At 41.1% G+C, this 19,605-nt stretch overlaps 1 protein-coding gene and 1 pseudogene across 1 annotated transcript; both read right to left on the bottom strand.

The window, feature by feature from the left end:
• Nucleotides 1-514: 514 nt before the first annotated feature.
• On the bottom strand, nt 515-807 carry LOC139440405 (late cornified envelope protein 2A-like; annotated as a pseudogene).
• A 14,238-nt stretch (nt 808-15,045) lies between these two features.
• Nucleotides 15,046-15,837, bottom strand: KPLCE (KPRP N-terminal and LCE C-terminal like protein). Its single transcript, XM_024572864.2, has one exon. The coding sequence runs from the start codon at nt 15,835-15,837 to the stop codon at nt 15,046-15,048; it is 792 nt and encodes a 263-aa protein (XP_024428632.2).
• Between the last annotated feature and the right edge of the window lie 3,768 nt (nt 15,838-19,605).

Here is a 19,605-nt window from a genome sequence, read left to right on the forward strand (position 1 = left end):
GAGCCAATGCCCCACTACATGTGTGGCATTTCTAGTCCCCAACCCTGGAACTGACAGGGAGGGAAGAAGTCCCTTTTCCAGACTAAAGAATGAGATCACTGAACTTGCTCTGGGTCTCTGTCCTGGGGTTTGTCTGTGCAAAGCAGCATGCTCTCTGGTATGTTCAGAACCTGAATTGGGCGATACTGCCCAGGGAAACATTGATCCACAGGGGAGGGGAAGGGGTGCAGGAAGGTGGTGCTGTGTGGGTGAGAGATCAAGAGTAAGGAGGAGGGCTGTTAGAAGAAGAAACTTTATTTTTCTCATTGTGGAATTTAGGGAGTGATGATTCCATGGAGGGGTGTGTGGGGTTTGGAACCAGGGAGTTATGAAGAGCTCTGTGAGAAGACTTCATTGTTTTGGCATCTCAAAATGCAGAACAGAAGAGAGGATGTAAAGTGAGGGGAAGTTCAGAGAAGTGGGTCCATATTCCTTGCATCTTCTCATTGCTGCTCTTCTTTGGGGAAGACCCAGCTCAGCAGCAGCCTCCAGAGCCATAGCAGCAGCCAGAGAGCCCCCAGAGGGCTCACACTCACAGCAGTCAGGACTCTGGTGTTGGTGCCGGTGGAACAGACGGGGCCTGTGGTGGCTCAAACAGCAGCCACCACCCCCAGAGTTAGAACCACAGCAGCCCCCAGAGTTGGGGCCACAGCAGGAAGAGACTGGAGGGGGACAAGGAGCTGGGCACTGGGGTGGGCACTGGGGAGGGCACTTGGGGGTGCACTTGGGAGGGGGCTGGCACTGCTGCTAGTTCTGCTGGCAGGACATCTCAGAAGAAGCTCAGTTAACCTGAGAGAAACAAAGAAGAAATCAGTGCAAAATCTCAAGAATTCATTATCCTTTGTCTCCTCTGGCTTTTATAGAAGCCTACTTTCTACAACTAGCTGGTTCATGAACCAGGCCCTACAATGGCACTTGGAAACTGCTATGGAGGAGAGCAAGCTTTAACAAATATTCTCTCTCCTATTCTACTTTGCTTCCATATGTATGTTGATCATCTCCCTACATGGGCTCAAAAGTCACCATGACATAAACCTTCTTGTCCCCAAAGGACACAATGTAATATATTCAATTTTAACCCTTAATCTCAAGGATGTCAGATGGATAAGACATATCCAAGGACATTTGTTTTCCAAAGATTAAATTAAAACATGATGATACTTAGAACCAAGACCTGTGGGAGTTGCAGGACCCTTCATGTCTCCCACCCCGAATGACTTCTTCCTTCTCCTTGCCTTCTTCTGCCCATCCCTTCTTGCACTCCAGTCCCCCTGCAGCCTCCTTTGCAAGAACTCACGTGGTCTGTGGAGGAGGCAGGAGCTGTCACTGGCAGAGCAGGAGATTGAGGAACTCAGCACTGGAGCCCTTTTAACCTGGGCCCAGTGTCTTCCCAGGAGTGAGGCATAGCCCATGTATGCAGAGCGGTCACTTTCACAACCAGGGATGATGTGACTGTTCTCACACTCACTGCCCTGGGGCTCCTGGATCTCCCTGCACAGGGCCACGAGGGACCCTGGAAGGGAGAGACACCCAGATGTCTGCTCCCCAGGCCTGCTACAGGCCAGCCATTCCATCTGCATCTGTTCATTCAGTATCAGGAAGTCAGGAAATACATTTTGTCTACCTTGGGCCCAGAATTTTGCAAGATATTGGTGACACAAAGATGATCCAGATTGTTTTTAGGAGCAGATGGTCTTGGAGGATGACTTCTTTGTAAGCAATGAACTCTGTTATGTGCCATGTGATTTTGATCTTTTGTTCATGTTTTTCATAGCTTGGACCTCAGTGCCATCTCACAGTCTTTCTACTTGTCTGTCTAAACTTGGAACCCTTGAAAGTTGTGCATGATTTATACATCTTCGTATTATTGTGGCACAGTAAACTTAGGATGAAGATTAAATATCAGGAAGAGGAAGGGAGATATTTATGAGACACTTAGGCAAACTCAGGCAGGTGCACGGCAGCCTGCTGGCCTCCAGAACCCCTTGTAGAAAGACAGTTTCCCAGGGAGGTGTATGTTATTTTCACTAATGCCAGATCTTAGTTCTTAGAAACATATGAGAGCACAGTTTTGTGGAAATAATATCAGGTGAGCAGAATGTGGACCACAAAGAATCTATAGGGGGCATGACAGTAAAGACTTTGAGAAGCGCGGTGGCCCCTGAAGGGCAGTAGACTCATTGAGATGACAGTACTCTCATCAGAGGGGAGAGGCAACTTGAGATGTGAAGGAGCTTGGAAGTTCTAACAGACTTTTTGCTTCAAAATTGAAGGTGAGAGCTGAAAGTGCTTGTGAATTAGAATAGCTATATTATTGAGCTATTGTATTGTATAGGAACAATCAATTCCTACAGTGAAGAGAAATAAAATAAGACCTGAGTGGATTTCTTTAAGTTGACATTACTTAAAAATCTACTAATTAACATACACAAGGTTAAATGGCTGTGATTAAGGAATTACCACTAAGGTCATTGAGCAACATCATAGCTGGGGCATGTTTTAGGGAATAGAGAAATATTCTGACAAGGGTTTGCCAGGGTTTACTAGTCTTATACAGAAGGGCTCCACCTATCACAAACCAGATTAGTTCTTTGGTAATTAAATAACCATTTGAAGATGTATGAGTATCTAAGGTTGCTACAGAAGATAGCATGCTGAAAAAAGAGAGAGATACACAGTGAAAGATAGAACTGGGCACAGATCATTGGGGGTATTCCAACTTTTAGTGGGTAGACAAAGGAAATGTAAAAATTTAGGAGTCTAAGAAAGAAAGTTAAAATACCTGTCTTGAAAACTCAGACAAAAATCATGGCAATTTGGAAAAAAATAAGAAATGAAATTTCAAAAAAAAGAAGAGTGTGCTCACTCACATTGTCATATGCTATAGATGGCATTCATTAGATTTGGCAAGTTTTAGGGCATTAGTGACTTAATAGAAATAGTCATTTCAATGGTGATGACTGAAATTATTTATAATAACTTTGAAAGGAGTAGTACAGAGAAAGCAGAGATCACTATTTCAGGAAGTGCAAAGAATAAATGATCAATGAAGTAGAAAAATAGAATGCAGAAAACGCTGCTGTAATGCATATCACTCGAAATAGGGTCGCGGTGCCCGACTGGCTGTGAGACGTGTGGCGCTGAGTCAAAGACCCGCAGCAGTTTGCAGAGGCCTTGATTTGCACTGGAGTTTTTCAAAATGTTTTTTCAAAATCTAATGCTAATTAATGAAAGTGAGGGTGATACTGACCCTAATCAAACTTTCAGTCAAGATAGGTGACAACTGACACTGGAGGAACAGAGGATTGAAAGAAAAGAAGGCGCTGACTGAAGATGAATAGGAGATATTTCAGAGTATTGGTTTTAAAGGATAGTTTTGGAGTCAATGAGATGTAAGTTGGATTTGTACCACTCTGTGGGCAAGCTGTGCCATCTTCAGCAAGTTATATTTTCTAAGCTACAGTTTCTTGCCCTGCAAAATAGTGATCATAGTTCTCATTTGTAAGCAAAAAAAATGAGATATTGCCTCTAAAGCACTTAGCATAGCACCACGTGTGTGGCTGGAATTCTAAAAGTGGTAGCTACTCCTACAATTACTATTACTACTATTCTGATTAATATTATTATTTCACACGTTTAGATATTTTAATAGACATTATTCTGTCTGGCATGATTTTCTTGTCACTAAGGAGACCTGATATTATAGAAGTTTTATTGTCCTATTTTCTTTGTTGGACTCAACTGAGGCCATAGGTGGAGGCTTCTGAAGATAAATATGGAACAAGAATGAGAGTTAGGTGTGTCTCATTCAACACCATTTATTAAACCCATTCTATTAAAAAAGCATTGCATCAGGTGATAGGGAGGATCCAGAGAGATTTGGAAACTACCCTTATCTTTGAAGATGGTCTTATAAAAATTTACTGTCTGGAAGGCCCAGCCAGGAAACAATTCACTAACTTTAACATGAGGCAGATAGAGACTATTATAGGCAAGGCTACTCTCTGTGAAACTAAGGCGTGACTGACTGAAGGTAGAGTTTGAGCAATGCACATGAACAGAGGTGGAGAAGGGAAAGATTGGTGCAGAGATCTGTATGGACAGCTACAGTGTGTCAGAGTGAGACATGGAGATGTGCAAAGTAAGAGGTATAATGATATGAAAATAATGGGGAAGAGGGGGTAATATGGGGTGATTGTATGTCAGAGACTCTGCATTTAACATGGAACTAAAGGACCACATATTATTCTCTAATTGAATTCATGATGCTGAATGTTGCTGAAGTTCAGAGAAAAAATACTTATGGACTGGAAAAATTAGATTTGTTTTTAGGAGAATTATAACTGATGAAAAATATAATAGAATTGATATCAGTGGTGGTTAAATGTGCATAGTTCAATGGACTCAACCAGGACAATGATTATGTAAAATGAATTTATGTTAAATTAAGTAGTTCCCATTGTTCCTTATGCCACTAAGGGTTCATTTCTTACTAAAACATGCATTTTCCAAACTCATAATTAAAAGTAGAATAGTTCTTTTTAAATAGTGATTTTAAGATATAGTTTTGATGAAACTTAATAATAAATGAACTGGTTTTCCCGTATACAACCTACCCTTTTAAAGATATTTTAATATGTTTTAAAGAAGGATTGAGAGTTTCTCTCCTCATCCCACTCTGAACCACAAAGATACCTTTGTTTTCTTTAAAACACTTGCAGAAATATAAATTTGTATCAAGGCACAGACATGAAGATGCAGGAAAATGAGTGAAGAGCACACTTTACCTGCTTTTGTTCCAGAGTCAGGTACTTGTTCTCGCTGAGGATACATGACTAGATAACTCCACCCAGAAATACAGAATATAGTCCCTTTTCCATAGATATCTTCATTCATGGGCAGACACTCACCAGGAAAAAGGAAATGAGTGAGAAAACACAAACTTTCTGAAAAACAAAAACTGTGGGCAGCAGGTCTCAGAAATGATGGTTAATAATAGCCAAGGTATGGAAATGACCTAAGTGTCTGTTAATGGATAAATTGACAAAGAAAGTGTGATTTACATCATATATAATATATATTATTGCATATCATATATATAATTCCATTATTTGTGTATATACTTATACACATACAATGAAATATTATCTATCTTTAAAAAAGAAAAGAGTTCTGCCATCTGCAACAACATGGATAAACCTAGAGAACATTTAGCTAAGTAATATAAGCCAGACACAGAAAGCCAAATACTGTATGATCTCCCTTATATGTAGAATCTAAAAAAGTTGAACTCATAGAAACAGAGAGTAGAATAGTTACCAGAGACTGGATGTGAGGAAAAGAGATGTTGGTCAAAGGTTACAAACTTTCATTTATAAGATAAGTAACTTCTAAATAAACCCATAAATAAAAGAGCAGACATTACAACTGATACCAAAGGATCATAAGAAATGACTGTAAACAATTATATGCCAACAAATTTGACAACCAAAAGAAATGGATAAATTTCTGTAAACATACAGCCTACCAAGAATGAATCTCCCAACAAACAAAAGTCCAGGACCAGATGTCTTCCCTGGACTTCTCCAACATTCAAAGAAGAATAATACCGATTTTATCAAGCTCTTTCAAGAAACAGAAGAAGAGGGAACACTTTAACCTCATTTACAAGGGTATGATTACCCTAATACCAAAACCAGAAAGGTCACACAAGAAAAGAAAATTACAAGCCGTAACCCCTGGTGAACATAAAGGCAAAAATCCTCAAGAAATTATTAGCAAAATGAATTCAAAACATTGAAAGTATCACATATCACAATCAAATGGGATTTATTCCAGGGACGCAAAGATGGTTCAATGTCCATAGATCAATAGACATGATATGACACATTAACAAAATGAAGGATAAAATTCATATGATCATCTCAACAGATGCAAAAAAAGCATTTGACAAAATTCACAATTTATTTATGATAAAAAAAAACCACTCAACAAATTGCGTATAGAGGAAACATACCTCAACATAATAAAGTTCATATATGACAAGCCTATAGTTAACATACTTAACAATAAAAAGCTGAAAGCTTTTCTCTGAGATCAGGAACAAGACAAGTATGCTTACTCTTAACACTTTTATTCAACATAGTATTGGAAGTCCTAGCCAGAACAATTAGACAAGAAAAAGAAATAAAAGTCATCCAAATCAAAAGAAGGAAAACTGTCACTACTTGCAGATGACAAGAAATAACAAGTGTTGGGGAGGATGCAGAGGAAAGGAAATCTTTGTGTGCTGCTGGTTGGAATGTAAATCGGTATAGCCACTATGGAAAACAGTATGGAAGTTCCTCAAAGAATTAAAACTAGAGCTACCGTATAATCCAGCAATTCCCCTTCTAAATATATATCTGAAGAAAATGAAAACACTAGAAAATGAAAACTCAAAAAGATACATACATCCTTATGTTCATTGCAGCACTATTTACAAAAGTCAAGATATGGAAACAACTTAAGTGTTCATTAAGAGATGAATGGATAAAGGCAATGTGCTACATATATAAAATATAATATTATTAGTGATAAGAAGAATAAAATCTTGCCATTTGCTACAATGTGGATGTACCTTGAGGGCATTATGCTGAGTGAAAGAAGCCAGACAAAGAAAGACCAATATGGTTATGATCTTACTTATATGGGAATCTTTAAAAAAAAAAAGAAAGAAAGAAAAGAAGAACCAAGCTCATAAATACAGAGAACATATTGATTGTCAGAGGTGGGGGAGGCAGTAGGTGTAAAATGAATGAAGGGGGCGCAAAAGGTACAGGCTTCCAGTTATTAAATAAATAAGTTGTGGGAATGTAATATACAGCATGATAACTATAGCATATCTTAAAAGTTCTCATCACAAGAAAAACAGTCTGTTACTATGTATGGTGATGAATGTTAACTAGAATTATTGTGGTGATCATTTTGCAATACATACAAATATTGAATCATTATGTTTTTACCTGAAACTAAAGTAATGCTATCTGTCATATAGCATTATATGCTATGATGCTATATGACATATATATAATGCTATATATAACTATATAATGTCATATATATAATAGGATATATATGTGGTGGTATATAATGCTATATACCACAATTAAAAAGTAAATTAAATATTCCTTTTAGTTCAGTGAACATCACTGAACTAGCAGGTAGTAAAGATAAACCTGTACTCTGGAAACATTTGACCCTACAGCACTTTTTTTTATCTGCACTTTTTCCACTCTACCACACTGAGTGTTGCTTGCAGTGTAAACTTCACCCGATACACTCTATATTATAAAGGGATTGACATTCAGATTGTTGGAATTGAGAGGATACCTATCAGTTGCTGTCTGTAGGTAATTTTTATTCATTATAATTGAGTTTAAATAATGGGAAAACACCCAGCCAATGTCCAGCACATAGTAGATGCTGACTGTTTTTTTCCTGCATCTGTGATAAACATCAACAAATATTTCATAACTGTGTCATGAGGTGGCTCTACTAAACATCCAATGACCCAGAAACAGCCCAAGTATGTGAAACTGTGTGATAATGTGAATATCATAAGAATTGGAAATATGTGGGTCTTTTTCCTGATCTCTATTGAGACAGTAGCTCAGATCTTTGAAGATACAGAGCTTTCTGAGGCCACATTCCACAATGGCATGGGAAGCATGCAACTGCTGGACACCGGTATCTTCTTCGGGAAACTGTTCCATAATCCATGTGTTCAATGTAGTATTTCTGTAAATGCACATCACACTGGCACACATACATGCACACACAGAAGGTGGAGTCAAATTAGGTCAGAAACACGAAGTTTCTCTGGAGCAAGACCTCAGACCCTTTATTATTCAATCACATGCAGGAAGCTCATTACAATGTAATGTTTCAAACAATGTATTGTTTCCTGATGCATTTAAACATGGGAACCTTTCTTTACACTTGTTTTTATAGGAACATTATTTAGGACACTCTGATCTAACCTTCGGTTTTCAATAATGTCAGCCCATATTATGCTGATAAACTATCGTAATAAAAACAATCAAAATGATGAATAAAATCTATTTATTTATATTCACATGTGTACATGTATATTTCTTATTCTCATGTGTATATATGTACACTCATACACATGATAGAAATATAAATTACCAGGCAAAAACTAAAGAAAAATGAAAGAAAATAGAAATTAGAGAGACTATAGCAGAGTAAGGAAGCTGCTTTTGCCCTAAGGGTAAAATCAAACTAATCAACTTTTTCTTTTGGTGACTTTGTTTGGTGAGGGAGGCTCCCCCACAGGCTGGGAGCTCTACCAAAAGACCCTCCTGAGTAAATTGGGCTTGCTCAGGGTAAGGCTGACCCTGAAGGAAACCAGGCCCTTCTATCCATCTGCCTTGTAAAGGTGGTACTAGAACAGGAACCCCCTGGTCTCCTGGCAGAAGCCATTACAGATCATCTCTGGAGAGAGGCACTTGCATCCTAGGCTTTCAAAAGTCTAAAAGTACATGTTGAACTTTTTAGCAACTGAACATGTTGCTAAAAGTACATGTTCAGGTCAGTGACCCCTCACTGTCCCCTCCTTAGCTGAAGTATTGCTTATCTCTGGCCTAAATTTCATAATAAACTTTTCATATGTTGCCCTGACCCTAGACTCCCCCTGCAAGGTAAGTTGAGTGTCTTTCCTCTATGCCTTACTTGCTGTACTTATCATTTCAGTTTTGCTGTTTGATGTGCTGTGTCTACCAAAAGACTGTGAACCCCTCGAAAGCAGAGACCATGCCTTATTCATCTTGTGTTCCCAGCACTTAGCACTCCTCCCTGCACCCAGCCCCAAGGACAGAACATGCATCCAATACTGTTTATTCAATGAGTGAGTAAACCTTTCCTGGAAGTGTGGAATCAGAAGGTGAGAGTTCCAGTGTGTGAATAAGGCAGGTAATTCCTGAGACGTAAGGCCATCTCCTCTGCCTGGGCTTTCCACAGCCACCTGGATTTATCCCCAGACCATAGGTCCCCAATTGTGGGGATGGTGTGAATGCAGGCCTTCAGGAGGTTTGTCTTAGAAAAAATAACCTTATTTTGAGGGACATGAGAGTCAAGGGGGGCAAGGAACAGAGGATGAGGAAACAGAAGAATGTAGAAAATGGAGAGACCCAAGTGAACAACAGCTGTCTAGAAAATGAGAATAAGATCTATGTACAAAGCTCCCAGTTTGAGTCTTGCTCCACCACATGCTGGTCATTTGGATCAAGTTACTTAACCTCTCTGAGCTTCAGGCTCCTTGTCTGTTACATCAAAGCAGTAGTGATGTCAATCCTGTTGCATACATTTGTTTTTTAAAATGAGATAATGGGCTTGAAATCGTTCTGTTATTCAAAATGAGCATGCAAACTAAATTTTGCATTGGTTTTTGGTTATTATGATTGGTGATATTTAAAAAGAGACCCAAAGTGCAAAGGAAACACAAAAGTAAAGTAAAGAGAAATTGAAGACAAAAAAAACCACACTGATAGAAGCAGATCCTCGACTGTCATAAAGGCACTGAAACCCACATGCAGGAGCTCAAATTATAAACAGTGGGCAGAACCACTTATTGGTGAAGAACAAAGGCTTCAAAGTAAGGCTGAGTGAAATCTGAGCTATGATTGGTGTGACTTTAGATCAGTTATTTATTAGAAGGCTCACTACTCTCAGCTATAAAATGAGGATAAAAATTGTAACTACCTTTTAGATAATGGTGAAGATTAAATGAGGTTCAATCATCCTTTTAATAAATATGTATTAACTGTTGTGGGCCAAACATTGTTCTTGGCACTGGGGGTACAGCAGTGAATAAGATACAAAAGACCCTGCCTTCAAGTTGCTTTCAATCTAGTGGAAAGACAAAATGATAAACAAATGAATATGTAATGTAGTATTAGGTAGTAAAATGGTGTAGGAAGAAAATTGAAGCAGAGTAGGGTGAGGAGCTGGGGCAGGGCAGTATCTGAGTCTGATGGTTGGAGGTGTGGTTTGTGGAATGTTTAGCACAAGGTAGGCTCAATGAGCAGCAGGTAGTATTCAGATTGACCCTTTTCTGACTGAGAAGTCCATAGAAACCATGCCTATGAGTCTTCTCTAGTGCTCCCTAGGTAATCACACTGGATTCAAACAATCCAGGAAATTCCCATTGGATAGGCACATAAATCAGGAGGTTTCATTTTTTTATATGACAAGAATATATTGAGTCTCACCTTGTGCCAGGCTCTGAGGACATCAAATCAAATGGGACCCAGTCCCTATGTATAACAGAGTGCCTGGTTTAATAGGTTAAGATGAACAGGTGTATCAGAAGACCATCTATGTGAGTTGAACACGAAGCTGGCCATAAGGGCTTCTGTAAATATTAATCACTGTCAATCTTTCTCATCCCTTTGGTGCAGTACATATTATTCCACCCCCTCTGCCTTACCCCGTGGCCCAGCCCCCTCCAACACCCACCTGTCTCACACAGTTGCCTTGTTAATCAAGTCTTCAGCAACCATTAGCTGGGTGGAGATGCTTACATCAATGATAAGGAATGACATCTGATTGTGACATTTTCCCAGCCAATTTCTGTCTGAGGACCTGGCCTATATTCCTTTCTTGTCAAGCACTGAGCCCAGGGGAGAAGCTATTATGTTATCTGGGTGCCCACTCTGGGTGCTTTATTCCCACTGAAGGGATGAAACTAGTTACCCATCAAACCATACCCATTTCTATTTTCTTGGACGAATACTTCTCTGAACTTTGAGGTAGATTGAAAGAATTGGAAATACAGACTATCAGAGATAGAAGAGATTTCTAATGATTGTCTCATCCAACTTCCTCATTTTATATAGGAGGAAATTGAGACCCAAAGAGGTGAAGTGTCTTATTCAATGTTACAAAAAGAGTTGTGGCAGAGCAGGGTTAAGAACAGAGGTGGGAGAAGCTGGGGAATAACAGGTATTTGTAATGTCGGTTTACACATTTTCTTAATTTTATCCATAAAGAAACCTTCTCTCATTGCATTTAACTTACAACTATAAAATTCCAAACCATGAGAATCCCTTAAAACTTTTCATTTGATATGATTGTCACTCACTTACTCTCTAAGTTGCCTTTCAGATTTACTGACAAACCCCCTCCAACCAAGAACAAGAAAATGGCTTAACACATTGTGGACCTAATATTCACTGGGTACTATGTCAGGCAGTTTAATCAGACACACTCCCACTGAATGGAGAGATCATATAACTCATCTAAAGTCATAGGGTTAGGAAACTGGACCTGTCTGACTCAAATGCCGGATTTACCACAAACTGGTTTTTGCTCCCCCATACCTGCCAGGCAGTTTACATCAGTCATCTCACTGCCCACATAAGAGAAGCTTCACATGCACACTGACTACTAACACAGTGCCCAGCACATCGTAGGCCCTCAATAAATAAAGACCAATTCCCTCTGCCCTTCTCTGTAGGTGTCAAGAATAGATTTAAGTCATTTTTCTTATGAATATTTAATAATATCAATATGCATTCATATACAACATATGTGTAATATATTATAAGATAAAAAAGTAATGTATATGGCTATATATTTATTTAACTGTGGGAAATATTATGAAATCTATCTCTATGTATTAACCTACCTTTTTCAGTAATTTTTGCATAGGCATTTTCCTGAAAAAGAAAACATCATTGAAAAATATCACACACTCTGAAGGGGAGTTTGAATTCTATTCAGCAAATTTTCCTGTTCTAGAAAAATTATGTAAAAGGAGATTCATCTGAGATCCCAGGACAGCAGCATCCCAGGGGTTTGGCTCCACTGTCTGCACTTGTCATTCTTTAAATTGTTCATAGTATGTCCTATATAAATATTGTAGGAGTTAGGAAATCTGGATTGTTTTATATAAGCAACAATGCATTAAGAGTTTTTAAAGTTTAAAACACCGGCTATGGTAGAACTTTTGATTAACCTAAAACCCTCCTGAAACTGAATATTCTGAAGGCCACTTTGAGAACCATAAATTTTAGACAAAGAGCATCAGCATCGTACAGTGGTATGAAGGTGCCTGTACTAGGAGGCAAAGGTCACTTACTGTTGACACTTGAAGGCACCTTACTCACAGTGCAGCCCAAGCTGTCATTTTACAGCTATGCGAATTGGACCCAGAGACAAGTTACAACTGACAGGGCTGGGACAGAACCAGGTAAACAAATGCTGCTCAGTAATTTCTTTAGATTATTCTTTATATACCCTAAAAATATGAATTTCTTTCTGCAAAGAAAAATAGACTTTACTAAGCACAAGTCATGCGGTTTCACCTGCTTGCTTAGAACCTTGCAATGATTTGACTCCATGGACACCTCCATCAACGCCATCTGTAGCAGGACCCACCAGGCCCTTTGTGCCTCATCTTTACTCTCTCCCATCAGCTCCTTACTCTGCCAGTCTCCCTCCTCCCATGGAGCCCAGTCTGTGCTCTTGCCTCTGCCTGGAGAAGCCTTCCCTTGCTGCTCCCTATTTAACTCCCACTCAAGCTTGGGATCAAGCTGCACCTTCCCAGAGAAATCTTGCTGATCTCCCTGGCCAGGTAAAATGTGCATGTACAGGCTGTCAGGGTACCTGGTAACCTTCCTTCATAGCTCTGATCAGATGTGTCTTAACACCGGTGTACTGAATTACTCGATTGTTTATTCTTCCTACCTGCTATAAACTCCAACATAGTAAAGATGGTGCCTAGAACAAAATCAATGAATGAATGAAAATCAGACCTAAAAGTTTCTTCCAGACCTTCCAGACTGGCCAGGTTCATGAGGGCCTCTGGAGTCCTGGTCTCAGGCTGCTCAGTCTCCCATAGCCAGTTTAATCTCAGCCCCCCTCCCTAGACACAATCAAAAGAACAGGCTGGAGAGTTATAACAGCTGAAGAAAAAAAGAGAGGTTCTTGTTCTTGGGTCACCTCCTTTGGAACAGAGAATCTCAGGATCATGATAAAGAAGAGAGCAAATTAACAAAGGAGCCAGAGAGCCAACTAGGCTAAACAACTAGGACCAGGCCTGAGTCAGGTAGGGAGGAAAAAGGAGAGGGTGAGGAAAGAAAGAGATAAAAGAAGCCACAATGCCTGGATGTTAGCATTTGAGGGCATTTACTGAGTGGCTCCTGAGCAGCTGTGGGATATGGGAGACATGAAGAGGAGGGAAAATGGGGCTTTAAAAGTATATTATGGGTTATGAACTGGATTCCTTACACCATTTTTTTTCAGAGAAACAAATACTGTTGCTAAGCAATGGAGGCAGCAACTTAGAAAAAAAGGCAATTGGAAAAGTGAAGCGTTTCCTTACACTATTTTTTGATACGTCAGTGCTAGTCTGGTTTTCTGGTGTGCCATTCTCTGCAAAAACTAGACCACTTCAGGAATTTTATTTTAGCGCTGTATGGCTTATCTATGAGTGATTCCTAGACAAAGATAGGTGGATATAATCCAAACTCAGTATGATCATCCTTGGAAAATGATATGGAATTAGAAGTCGAAAGGTAACTTTTAATTTTTATCCATAAATTTCTGTACTACTAACATTTTCCATAGTTCGTGACACTTATCTAATTTTTAAACAATAAATGTAGAAAGCATTACATGTTCATGTTAATTGCAGAATAAATAGCACTTGACTTCCTACATTACAGGTGCCACTTGATGATACAAGAGAAAATCACGGTCCTGGGTAAGGATGTGCCCAACTCTGAATGGCTGTCCAGTGACTGAGCAGCAAGTTCGAGACTTTGAAGGGAGGGACAGTCTGATTTGTGGAGCCAAAGGTTATTTAGATGTGCAAAGGCAGCATAACATTCAAGATGACCTTCTGTGTCTGTCCCAGGAAGACTCAGCATAGCTTGCTTAGAGGCAAACACGAGATTGCCTGATCTTGTCCATCCATTTGTTTATGTGTGTGCCAAACATCTTGTCTCCTATGCTCATGCCCCAGGCCTCATGGGGCTGGGGCTGCTTTGAATAGCAGTTGTCCCTCTACCTATATTTTAAATGCGTGTGTTCACAGTTTCTAGTTTTTAAAGTCCACTCCAAAGCCTTTAGAGTTAGCAAAGCAATGGAAAAGGACATGCTACTGAGGAAGGCTGACTGGCCTTGGGACCCAGATGCTTGTCCCACGAGGCTCACCTTCACTTTGGAGACTTCTCACTTCCTTTCAGGGCTGTCTCCCCAGGGCTGACACAGGGAATGTCTACCTCCTTCAGAGAGTGCTAGCCTCTTTCCTCAGAACTTTACCCTATGGCCACAGGAAGGCAAGCCTATCAGATGAGAAAATGTGACCCACAAAGCCACCATGGGTTCCAGACACTCGCACAGTAGTAGGGACATCATCCAGTGATCCTCTTGAGCAGATCTGATTTCACATTCCTTAAATATACAGGAAGATGAACTTTGAGTTTACTTACATTCAGAGAACATGCTACCCTGAGGACCTCATCATGGCCAAACCCTCTCCTCATACTAATCACAGGGCAGGCAAGAAGCATCCCTCAGCCTTCAAGTATCCACCCTCACAGGCTGCTAACTTTCAGAAGGAAGTGTACTCACAGCATTCTAGAATGCACAGGGATCCCCCGCTGGAATTGCACCAGCTCAGTCTGCTTGGTCATGTCCATGCAGACCTTTCCTCTAGCTGAGAAGAAAGAGTAAGAGAGGAAGGCAGTAGAATTTCCAATGGAAAAACGTGGACCAAATACACAGACAGAAGTCACTGAGTTGCATTCAAAGCTTTATTCTTACCAAAGTTTGGGGGTTGTGCTAACTCTGGCAGGCTGCCTTGATAAAGAAGCAAAGTGTGGGGGTGAAGCAATGAGGTTCTACATCACTGGGAAGACGGGCAGGGGCCCAGGGGCTACTGAAGTTCTAGAAGGTAGAGCAGACAGTGAATTCGGAAGCAAAGGTGTTTTTCTGTTTTTAACAGCAGCAGTCATCCTCATGATCACAACAGCATGCAGGACCTCGGGACCTCATGGGAATAATTCCCAAACAGCCTATCCCAGAGCTGCAGCACCCAGAGCTGCAGCACCCAGAGCTGCAGCACCCAGAGCTACAGCATCCAGAATTCTCACAGCAGCCAGCTGATCCTGAATTGCAGTCCTGGGGTCGTTGGACCCAGCGTCGGAGGGGGCTCACTCCGAAGGTCCGGGGAGCCAGGCAGCTGTAGCTGGTAGAACAGGGAGCAGAGCATGGATCAGGGACACAGGACAGGGTGGCCGAGCCACTTGCAGGAGCCTGAACGTAGTAGGTCTGGCAAGGAGAAGTGTACTGAACATAGTATCTCTGGGTCTGGCATGGAGCTGGGCACTTCACGCAGGTGGTCTGACATGGAGCAGGGCACTTCACAAGCGTCTGGCATGGAGTTGCACATTTCACATAGGTTTGAGTTGGGCACGGAGCTGGGCACTTCACACAGGTTGTCTGGCATGGAGTTGCACATTTCACATAGGTTTGAGTTGGGCACGGAGGTGGGCACTTCACACAGGTTGTCTGGCATGGAGCTTGGCATGCCACATAGGTTTGAGTTGGGCATGGAGGTGGGCACTTCACACAGGTTGTCTGGCATGGAGCTTGGCATGTCACATAGGTTTGAGTTGAGCACGGAGCCACGCCTTTCACAGTAGTAACTTTGGCACCTTGCCCAGCCCCCAATCCCGATCCTTTCACACAAGATGGAGGGAACTGCACCTGTTTCTGCTGGTCACACATCTTTCTGTGGCTTTGCAAAATCTGAAAGGAAAGTTTTCATCAGAACTAAGGAGATTTCCAGGGGTACCTGTAGCAGCAATAGCCTTTCAAGAAGGTCACAGGCATCCAGAAGCTGTCAACCAGGCATTAAGGTGGACTCAGCCACCTTAGGCTCAGCTCTTGTTCTTTTATCTGGCTGTGTGACTTTGGATAAGACACCACTCACCACTGGGCTTCAGTTTCCATAATGGAAAATGAAGGGCTTGAACCAGTGATGTTTACATTTCTACCCAACTCTCTAAGCCTCCCCTCCCCTTACTCATTTTAGTGTCTCCATTATAAATTCTTCTTGGAAAATTGTTGTTTCCCACTGATTTTACTTTGCCATCAATTTGTTCAACAGTGGCTTTCCTTCCTCCTGCCCAACCAGGCATGCCCAAGGAAGGCAATTTCACGTCCATAGACCCCAAGCCAACATGAGTCTCAAGCTGAGCCTGACAGACCCTAACAAGGCCGAATTTGAGTAAGTCTCCACCATTGCTCTTTACGTCAGCTAGACTATCTTTTTACCTCATTAATGGACCCAACAGAGGGCGGCATAACTGTACTCAGAGAGAGAGAACAGTGACCTAGTTCTCTGAAAATCCCTTTTCCCATAGGCCTAATGGCTCCACTCATACCTCTTCCTCTCCCTCAATCCTCCAAGCTCATTCCTACCAGCTACTGCCATCAGCTTCCTTCAGCAGCTACCCTCAGTGCCTAGTCCTGACCACCCTCACCCTGAAGTTTTCCATGCCAGCTTCAACAAGTTTCTCATGCTACATCATTATCCCTGGTGCAGAGACTTACCCTCTTTGCTGACAGGAGCAAGACTGGAAGAAGCCAGTAATCGGAGGATCTGGTATTGGGGAGACCTTTTATAGGGCAATAGTGAGGCAATTTAATGGCATCTGAATGAAGCACCAGTGATCACGAGGACAAGGGCTGGTGTTGCATTGATGAGATTCCTGCCCAGTGTGCCTGGCTCTTAAGTCATAGTCAGGGCATGTCTCTGCTTGATTGAATTTTCCTGAACATGAGATAAATGATTCCTGATACTTTCTTCATGAAACAAGTCAGTCTTCTTATACAAGAAGTTAGGAGATGAGATCTATCCCTATTAAGATGTTTCTAGGTTGCTTGAGTCTTCATGGACTTCTCCAAAATGTGGTTAGAGGCTCAATTTATCATTTGCTGTGCCAGAAGCTACGATAGCATCTTCTCAGCCTAAATGGTGTGTTCTTTCTGAGGGTTTCCACGGTGGCTCTTGCTGGTCTGGGCTGCTGCACTGGAAGAGTTTGGCTCAGTAGTCTCTGCTTCAGTATGGCAGCAAGGCCCTCAGAAATGGTTTGTTCCATAGGCTGACAGGTTATTCTAAGTTTATTTGGGAAACTAGGTGAGTTCTTGATGATCCCAGCCTCTAGGATCTGTATCTAGGCTATCTGTCCTCACTGTCTCATGCCCCATGACCTCCCTATCCTCATCTTTCTGAACCTCATTTCCATGCCCAGATCCCCAAGAGCCCTGCACAGGGAGAATTCCAGCCAAATGAGCACTGTGTGATAACAATAACAGTAGACCCTAACTTTTAGTTGAATTCTCTTTACATGCCAAACAGTTCATGAGGTGCACACACTTATAGATGGCCCTATCCCTGGGGCCCTGAAAGACTAACGAAGTTACCTATTGTCACAAGCAAGTAAGTAGAGAAGCTAGAATTTAAATGTGGGAAGTTAGTTTTCATAAACCATGATCTTTATCACTATGATCCATTGTCTCTTGTTTCTGGACATAGCATTATCCCTGAATCTCTGCCTCATTTCCTTTCCCCAGTGCAGTGTATATAGGAAGAGAGGTAGAAATTATATGTATTGAGAACTTACTATGTACTGAATGCTGTCTTACTGTTTTATCTGTTACTTCATTTGATCTTCACAATAACCCTGTGGTATAGGCTATGTTTTACAGAAAGGAAAATAAGACCCAAAGACCTAACAATTTCACCAAGATCATCCCATTGGTAGGAAGTGGGATATCATTCGGACCCAAGCTTGTCTAGTTTCAGACAAGTTCTTTCCATGTTCTTTCCACAAAGGTATGTTGAGTTGCCCACTATAGAAAGTTATCTTGCTCCTGAGTCTAGCACTGGTTCCCAATGGCCATGCCCTCAAATCAGCCAACCCAGGCCCCACCATGATGCTTGTGGCCTCTCAGCTGAAAGGTGCTTCTGCATTTGTCCACAATGGATCCTCAAATACCCTAGGACCCATAAGCCTTTATGCTCTAAAGTTTCCTTAATTAAAAAAAAAAAACCCACAACACAAACCCCTACTACTTCATAAACATTTCCCACTCCAAACCAGGTCTTTTAAGGTCTGTCCCTGAACAATTTGGTGGAGGCAAGAAGGGGAGATCCTCCCCCGGCTTGGAAAGTTTCCTGTTCCCTCCTGCCATTCGTGCTTCTGGTGGGCTTGTAACACTCCTTAGCTTCCTCTGTGAAGCCCACCAGTCCCTCTCCCCAAGGGGATGGTGTGAGGAGAAATGTGGTTTCAGGATGTTTCAGTGCCTGCTCTTCCCCCTCCATTAATACCCAAGCCTGATGTTTTATGAAGGAAAGAGAAAAGGGATGACCTTTTATTGGGGCCAGACACTTTACATGGCATAACTTATCAAATTTCATCCCCATAATAGTGTCTCAAATAAATAAGTAAACAAACAAACAAATGTGTCCAGGCTCACACAACTGGAAGTGATAGGTTCAGAATTTGAACCCAGGAATAAGAGACTTAAGATTTTACTGATTTTTCCTACCACAACATGCTGCTTCTGGTATTAAAATCCATGATGTTTTAGAAAACATACCTTTCAGCACCTAATAGACACAGCCAAGAGGCCCACTATCTCACACGCAGGATGGGACAGCTCCACTTTACCAGGAAGAAAATGCCCTGGAAGGCCAGCCATTTCAGGGCACATGAACGAGAGAGAGTGTTCAAAGCACAAATAGAACAAAGCCCTTGTCCTGGTTCTGTCACTGCCTCACAGGGTGATTCCTGCTGTGTCTTCTACTCTAAATTATTTTCAGTAAATTTATTGAGGTAACAAGGGTTAACAACATACAATTTTCAGGTGTACAAGATTATAATTTGACATCTGTGTACTCTAATGTGTGCTCCCCACCCAGAGTTTAGTCTCTACCCCTGCCCCTCTTCCCCTCTGGTAAACACCATTCTGCTGTCTGTTAGCTATGTGGGGTTTCTTGTTTTATTAGTTCCTTTGTTACTTTTTGTTTCATATTCCACATATGAGTGAAATCATATGTTTTTTGTCTTTTTCCATTGACTTGTTTCGCTTGGCATAACATGCTCAAGGTCCATAATGTCACAAATGACAATATTTCATCTTTTTATGACATCTTTTTTATATAACAATGGAATATATATATACTGTGATATATATAATGGAATATATAATGGAATGAAATTTTCTCTTTCCTTCATAAAACATCAGGCTATATATCACATTCTTCTTTATCCAATCATCTGTCAATGGCTCTTCCACTCTAAAATAGTTTGATGAGGCCCCTCCTGGGACAGTCTATGATTGTAGAAGACTATTCTACAAAGGAAATGTGCATTTCCACATCCTAGCCATCCACAGAGTTATCCCCAATAGACTTTATGTAATTCCACGCAGTGGTAACTGTGGATGCGTTCACTGTATAACACCTGGCTCTAGCATAGGACCTGG

This window comes from Desmodus rotundus, chromosome 12 (genome assembly GCF_022682495.2).
Source record: "Desmodus rotundus isolate HL8 chromosome 12, HLdesRot8A.1, whole genome shotgun sequence".
NCBI classification, from domain to species: Eukaryota; Metazoa; Chordata; class Mammalia; order Chiroptera; family Phyllostomidae; genus Desmodus; species Desmodus rotundus.

What these genes read in the sequence shown, in the direction of transcription:
- KPLCE (XM_024572864.2), bottom strand. Translation starts at nt 15,837, where the DNA reads ATGTGTGACCAGCAGAAACAGGTGCAGTTCCCTCCATCTTGTGTGAAA.